This window comes from Sesamum indicum, linkage group LG7 (assembly GCF_026168435.1).
Source record: "Sesamum indicum cultivar Baizhima isolate 11 linkage group LG7, ASM2616843v1, whole genome shotgun sequence".
Lineage (NCBI taxonomy): Eukaryota > Viridiplantae > Streptophyta > Magnoliopsida > Lamiales > Pedaliaceae > Sesamum > Sesamum indicum.
Genome location: NC_142663.1, coordinates 13,195,739 through 13,203,636, shown reverse-complemented (window position 1 = coordinate 13,203,636; position 7,898 = coordinate 13,195,739). Strand labels below are relative to the sequence as shown.

General features: G+C 28.8%; 1 protein-coding gene across 1 annotated transcript; it reads left to right on the top strand.

Annotated features, from left to right (window-relative positions):
• Nucleotides 1-3,887: 3,887 nt before the first annotated feature.
• Nucleotides 3,888-5,521, top strand: LOC105166761 (dof zinc finger protein DOF4.6). Its single transcript, XM_011086232.3, has 2 exons — nucleotides 3,888-4,140; nucleotides 4,553-5,521. The coding sequence occupies exons 1-2, from the start codon at nucleotides 4,120-4,122 to the stop codon at nucleotides 5,288-5,290; spliced, it is 759 nt and encodes a 252-aa protein (XP_011084534.1). The 5' UTR covers nucleotides 3,888-4,119; the 3' UTR covers nucleotides 5,291-5,521.
• The last annotated feature ends 2,377 nt before the right edge of the window (nucleotides 5,522-7,898 follow it).

The window sequence follows — 7,898 nt, the reverse complement described above, 5'->3', positions numbered from 1 at the left end:
GTCGAGCTCAAAAACTTATGAGATGAAATTTTTTGTTCGAACTATATTTGCTAAGTTAATATATGGAGCTCAAATTATCAGTAAATTTTGATCAAATATTAGGAAGTGGATTTATTTTTTACTTTTAAAAAAAATTAAATATCTATATTATACATTAAGGATCCAAGTTTTAGAAAACTTACTTTTGGTAGACAATGTGGGAATTGACTGACATACCTGTGCGTATGTTTATTATTTTCATAAATAATAATTTCTTTAATTAATTAATTATTTTTTTATTCATATAAAGTCAAAGATAATCCATTTTTATTAATTTTGATAAGTTATTCATTTTATTTTATTAAATAACACAATAAAATTGTACACATGCACACATTGAATTTGAATGAATTTTATTGCACTTTAAGAAATATAATTTTTCGCTATAATTAATTACTAAGGTCATAAGAAAAAATTACAGCGAGCACAAACTAATGAGGGCACCGCAACGGCCATTAGTCAGTACTTCTGCAAATAAAGCTAAACTATTAGCTATTGTTAAAACTTCGATAAATGTTTTGATCGTAACTAAAAATAAGACAAATACTGATTAATCATAAATAAAAAAATAATTTTTTTATTTATTTTATTTAACTATAATTAATAATATTAATTTATGACAAATTTTAAATCGTAATTATTTATATTATAAAAAAATTAAAAAAATTTTATAGTACGGCTAATTTAATATAGGAATGAGAGCACTAAGATTTTGTTGAGAGTTAGTGGACCCAAGAAAAAAAATAATGGTAGTACTAATGAAAGAGGGTTTCAGTTAAACGTGGATGTGGAACCTTTTTTCATCAAAGTACGTACCTACCCTTTTGTGCTAAAAGATAGAACGTACAAATAAATTGATTTTCTTTTTCTTTTTTTTTTGGAGGGGGGGGTGGGGGGGTGGGTTGGGGTGTGGAAGAGGTTTTTAATCTTACCTCTCTTAGGTATTTTACATCAAAATTACAAGAATGTTGCCTACAAAATGAGAATATATTATGATATGGTGACATTTTATGATTTATGTAATAATAATTTAAAGAATTAATATTGCAATTCTTAATATGTGGCCTGTTTATATAAACAAGTTTGTCCCACTTAATTTACAATATAAATAGATTATTATTTTTTATTTATTTTTAAAAAATATAGGTCGAATTAAGCTTATGATATGACTATCTCAATCAAGTGAAAAGTACCAATCATGTTTTAGCCTAATTATTTAGACTAAAATTGAGGTTTCATGAACATGTTTGAAATTGTGAATTCGAGTCCTATCGGAAGTGTGGATGTGAGTCTCATTTTGTATGAATTATTATAATTTATCTATTTTTAATTATATTGATTTATTGATTAAATATATGTAATTTCTTTTATTGATATTAGTACTGGTGGATTGATGTATTTCTTTAAAAAAAAAAGAGAAATAATTATCATTGTTGTAATAATAATACACTAAAAATCAATACTATATTTGTTTTCATTTTCAAGTAATCTTCAAAATGAGTCGAAACATACTCAATATTTGTCATCATTTAAAAATACCTTATTGGGATATTTTTAATTATTTTAATATAAATACATATATATATACACATATGTATACATAAATATATATAAAAAAGATAAAATTTGATAATGAATAGTAATTTTTGTATTCCAAATATAAATATAAAACTTATTTTAAATTATTTCTAAAAAAATCAAATATATATATATTTTTTGTATATATTTATTTATCTTTATTTTTCTTTATTTATCTTCACAAAATACAATAAAACACGAAAAAAACGAATACAATTGTCTACGAGACTTTGACTCTTTTCCAAAATGCATTTGTACGAAATATTTTAAGGAAAGTGAACAATTAATTGGGCCGAGGGTGGGACCCAACGAGCTGCGCCGTCTCCTTTATTCTTCCTGCAGTTCGTGCACGCCTCCCAACGTTTCAGGCTCTGATTGGCTAGAAGTGGGGCCCTTTATCGGAGCGATTGGCTCTGATACTGCCACGAGGGTCATGGTGTTTGACTTCTGGTCGAATGATTCCCTGCACTCACAATTTCATACTAGTATTGTATTAATAGTGGGAATTCTAATTATAGATGAAGATTGCCGTAATAAGAAAACGTGATTCTGATATGTTGAGCACTGCGTAGAGATATATGTTTCCTCATTGAAACGTGAAATAATCAAATTAGGCATTTGCGTAAAGAATTTTTGCATGCTCCGCTTTTTATATATGTGGTCCAAGAACCTTAATTTGGTTCTTTTTCCAATTTTTATTTATGTTATTAAAAGGAAAAATCACATTTTTTCCAATTCTTATTTATGTTATTAAACTCATTTATTACGATTTTTTCACATTATATTTTATAATTGAAAATCTTTATCAATTTTAATCATCATGTGAATTTTTCGTCCAATAATTAATAGAGTTATTAGTACTCTCATGCGTATTTTTCATTAATTATTGGATAAAAAATACATACGACAACTAAAATTAAGAAAAATTTTAACTTACGGTATGCACTGTGATAAAATCCTAACAAATGAAACTAAATTAAAAAAGACCCGAACACATGGGATCAAAATCACGATTTTTCCTTATTAAAATTTAAAAAGAAAATTTTACTTGTTTTCAACGTCGGTGCCACTAATCTTTAGGTTCATATTCATTATAAATTTTTAATCCAAAGTGCTAAGAAGGGGTTATATATGTATTCAATAATTTTAAGATAATTTATTAATTAATTTAAAATAATTCCTTTATATTCTCATAATAATATAATGCAATGCCAGATGATAATTTTAAATTAGTTAAGGTATATATATGTTATATGCATAGTGGAGTTAGGGGACTCACACTCATTAACTATAGATAAATAAATTATGTATTAATTAATTTGATGTAATGTGCCGCGTAATTGAGCCTTGTGGTATGGTATAATAATGTCCACTCTAACTTTCTAGACTTATAAATTTATTTTGTAAAAATATGTTTCATATATGGGTAGTCTTGAAATTTAGAACTGAACAAATTTCTCATTCGTAATCGACATTTGAGTTTTGTTAATATTATTAGTGCCTCGACAAGAGGACTTGAAGAGGGCACATGACTTCATTCTTATATATGACGTCAGATGATGTGGTGTGCTAGCTCTCACCACATCATGATTGAAGGCTTTATACGAGTATTATCTGCTCTGACAAGAATCATATAGTTTTATTTTGGAAAAACGTCTTGCAAGAAAAGGGAGACGTTGAAATTTGTAAATCACTCAAATCTCTCGTCTGATACTAATTATGTATATATATAGAGCTCATATAGTTCATAAAATTACACACAGCTAGTATCCCCCAAAATTTATTTATGTCTAATTAACAAATAAATTTATACATTAGACATCATTCACTGAGTTATTATTTACTTACTGTAGGTCAAACAATTTTTTTTATTACTAAATTACCCTTGTAAGGAAGAAAATATACCCCCTTGTATACATTCGTGTGCGAAAATGTATAAGTGTAGTTTAGATATAAAAAATGATGATTTGTTTGACATGTAATAAGTCAATAATAAATCAGTTGGGGTGAAATAATTTTCATTCAAACTTTTTTTGTTAAATTTGGTGAACTTTAACTAACGAATAGATATATTTATTAGACAAAAATAAACTTAAAAGAGTACTAAATATATTTCTTAAACCACAATCAATTTACGTGTTATTACAATAAAATATTAGGGGAGGACTGATGTAATTATCCCTCACTTATATATGTATAACACAACATAATAAGATGAAATATTGGCAAGTGGAGAAATGCCCCCACCCAAACACCCCCTTACCCCGTGTGGGAAAGAGTGTGTGTGCTTCCATCTCTTGCTTTTCCCCCACCTGCAGCGGGCACATATTATAGGAAGCCAACATATGGAACCGCCAAACTAACCCTCCTCAAGTACCTTTCTTGCTTTAACACATCTGCTCTAAAGTTGCTTATTTTTCCTCTCTTTCATCACTCTCCCACACCTTTTCTTTTCTTCTCTCTCTCTCTATCTTCTTCCCTTAATTTCTCCCTCTTCCCTCTATGGCTACTGCTTGGCCGCAGGTAATTAAACCACACAACACAAACATGCATGTTTCCCTTCAATCATATCATCCATCTCATCATCACAATTACTTCTTTCTAGGGTTCAGATTAATTTTGTAGCCTAATTTTTCACAATAAAACCCCACCACTGATGTATCTTTTTGCTTTGATTTTCATGTTTTCTCAACTTTTTCTTTCTTTTCCTTGGGAGAAAAAAAAGGCTGCTGATCTGATCAAAAAACAAAAGCAAAAGCTCACTTCATTTGTTTCTATAGCTTTTTCCTAAGTAAGATAGCCCTCATCAAGATTTAAGAAAAAAGCTTCTTGTTTTTTCTTGTTTGTTTGGTATATATAACTTTGGTGTTAATTTTCTTGATTTCTTTAAGCAAAAGTTGCATTACTGATTCATCCCTTTTAATTTCCATCTCAGGGTATTGGAGTAGTGAGGCCAGTTGAAAACCCAAGAACTAGCACAGAGAAAAAGCCTAGGCCAAACAAGGAACAAGCTTTGAATTGTCCGAGGTGCAATTCCACCAACACAAAGTTCTGTTATTACAACAACTACAGTCTTTCTCAGCCCAGATACTTCTGCAAGACTTGTCGAAGGTACTGGACTCAAGGGGGCACTTTGAGGAACGTCCCAGTGGGTGGAGGTTCAAGGAAGAACAAAAGATCCTCATCATCTTCATCCAAGAAAGTGATGATCCCAAATCTCAGCCCTCCAAAATTTTCACCTCAAAACCCTAAGATCCATGATGGGCAAGCCCTAAATGTAGGTTATAATCCCCCCATCTACAATGATTTTGCCCCTTTAGTACAATTTGGGCTTGACCCTAAAAACCCTAATTATAATAACCACCCTTCTCACAGCTTTTCTCTTCTCACATCCACTGATCAGCTCCTCTCTTTGCCAGTAGTTTCTATGCATCATGATCACTTCAAGCCAAGTAGCTTGAGTTTCTCACTAGATGGGCTTGGTAATTTGCAAAATCACACAAACTCATCAAGAACCCTATTCCCTTTTGAGGAATTAAAGCCTGTTTCAACAGCTCATGATGATCAATTACATGAATTTGGGCTTCAAGATCATCACAGAGAGCATGAAGGGGATCATCATCAGTCAAATCATGGATACTGGAGTGGCATGTTGTCTGGAGGTTCCTGGTGAAAATCTCATCATCAAACCCTTATCTAATTATTGTTTTACTTTAATAACTTATGTTAAATTTTCTTGAACTACCGAATATTTTAGTTTGAATCAGGTCTGATCCCATCAAAATTACATTTATCATGTGATTAGTATATAATTTAAGAAGAACGATCAATCACATGAGAAGTGTAATACCTCTGTCAGTAATTTAAGAATTACGAATGCTTGTTATGATTCTTGTTTTCAGAAGTCTTATATATATATATATAGGTTATGAACTTATGCATGTGTCGTTAATTTCCTTTTCTCTTTCTTGATATTTCTTAAAAAGAAAAAGAAAAAAGAAAATCCCACTTGGGTTCTTGGTGTTGGGTTTCTTCTGCAAAATTGCCAGATTTGCTTCTGTCATGTGGAACTGTAAATGCCTCAACTTTTCTTCCATTTTAGCTCTCTTTCTAAAGCAAAAAAGATGAACTTTCACCCATTCATCGTTCAATTCTTAGCAGTCCATCCATGCATATATATATCAAATCTCAATTTCTGTGCATCGTTGGAGTTGTACTTTGTACAGCACTTGTTTGCACGTTTTCATTTGGTTTCAAGTATTCATCATCAGATACATATAATGATATATATATATATATATATATATATCTTGTTGTACTTGTTAATATATATGGTCCCTATGCTTCCCCCAATTGTCATCATCATGCAATATGGAGATGTTTCCATTTATATATCCCAAATTAAAATATATATATATATATATTAATTGTTTTAGTTTTTTTTGTTTTCAATTTGTCACGGATTTTTTCGTTATTCTATTGTAAAAAGTCATTAAAAATAAATGTATTTTTTGGGTGGTGTGATGACCAATTTCGAAGCAGAATTTTTTTTATATAATGTATGATTACCAGTACAATATATAATTTAATAATATTGTGAACTATGTGGATTATATTATATATCAGCACAATATAAATTTCATTATATTATCATAATTGTTAATAAGAGATAGGGAATTTAGTGGGATTGATGATGATTTATTTATTTAATTATGTACTTGTGTTATTAATTTATTTTGTATTATCAAAGTAAGTAGTAGTATAGCAATGATGGCTGGTTTGTGTTTTCAGATTCTTCCAACCATTAAAGCACATTGGAACAATTAAAAATTGCATATAATATGAATATATATATATATATATATATATACATGTATATGTGTGTGATATACAGATAAGTAGACATTGGCCCATGATTCATAACTTTACATCACATGGTAGAGCACTAATAACTAAGGGAAGTTTAATGCATTACTATATGATGAGAATTAGGTTATGATTTTTTTTAATTTAAATCAGGTCTGATCGAATTAATTTAATCGTATAGTAGGTGTCTTATATTAGTAATAAGATTGATTATCTTTTTAAATTGTACACAAATCATATAATACGTGTATTACACTTGTCATATAATTAATTTCAATCCGAATTAGAATTTTTCCTCACATCAGACTTGACTTCATCTAATTGATTGGGTAGTTGATGATAAAAGGCACACGTCTTGCATCCATTGTAAATGAGAAGTTTGGACGGTTTATAAGTTCCGTTCACATCTTTCATATGATGCGTCTTTTTAAAACAAAATTATAAAGCTCATAAAAAGTCAGAATAAATAATATTTTGTGCAACAGGGTCCGATTATGTCTCTCAACACATCAAGAGTAAGTATTGTTATGTTTACTATATATAAATTACATAGTAAATACGATTTATTTATGATTGTGAATTACATTTCATTATATCAAAACTCATTTCGATCGAACTAAAATCTTTCTATAATAAATTACATTTTTTTTAATCTTGGGAAAAGAATTAGGGGGCCACAAACATTCCCTTCTGCAAGCGTGCATAATGAATTTTCTAATATTTATTTAATTAAATGACAAAAAAATAAAAGAAATAATTAATCAAAATTAATGAAATGAATAACTTAAAGATGCATGAATAAAAAATTATTAATAAAAGAATATGACTATTTAAGGAGAAAGAAGTATATTAAGAGTATTTAGGTTGAGTGGAAAAAGAGAAAATTGAAGTTGATTTTTATATAATTTAAATATTATATGCATTAATTCAATTTTATTTTAATGAAGAAAAATAGAATTAATTAATTTTTATTTATATATTTTGAAATGCATATATGGATTAGAAATCCTTCAATTCATTACCCTATAATTCTCATTCACGTTGACTATCATTAGAATTTATGTCAATGGGCCTTTTATGGGCTACAACTAATCTGGGCCAGGCCCATAAGCGAAGTGGGCTAGATCTTGAACTTGTTCTTCTCATTGCTTTTCTTTTTTTTATTTTTTTTCTAAGAAAATTCTCTTTAGTACTGGGCGTTTATGGGTTATTAGAGGTATTTTGAAAGTAGAGAGTATTCGACTAAGTTTATAAATTTTTTAAAATATTTTATAAGATATGTAAAGTGCTCGATAAATTTTTCAGAAAATGTAATTAATTATAAGGTTAAAAAACATATATTAAAACCTTATGAGATTCTTTAAAAAAAATTTGACAAGTTAATTCAATTTTCTTCAAATTATAATTACAAAATT

What these genes read in the sequence shown, in the direction of transcription:
- LOC105166761 (XM_011086232.3), top strand. Translation starts at nt 4,120, where the DNA reads ATGGCTACTGCTTGGCCGCAG. An exon ending in TGGCTACTGCTTGGCCGCAG is followed by an intron (nt 4,141 to 4,552) that starts GTAATTAAACCA and finishes TTTCCATCTCAG; the next exon opens with GGTATTGGAGTAGTGAGGCC.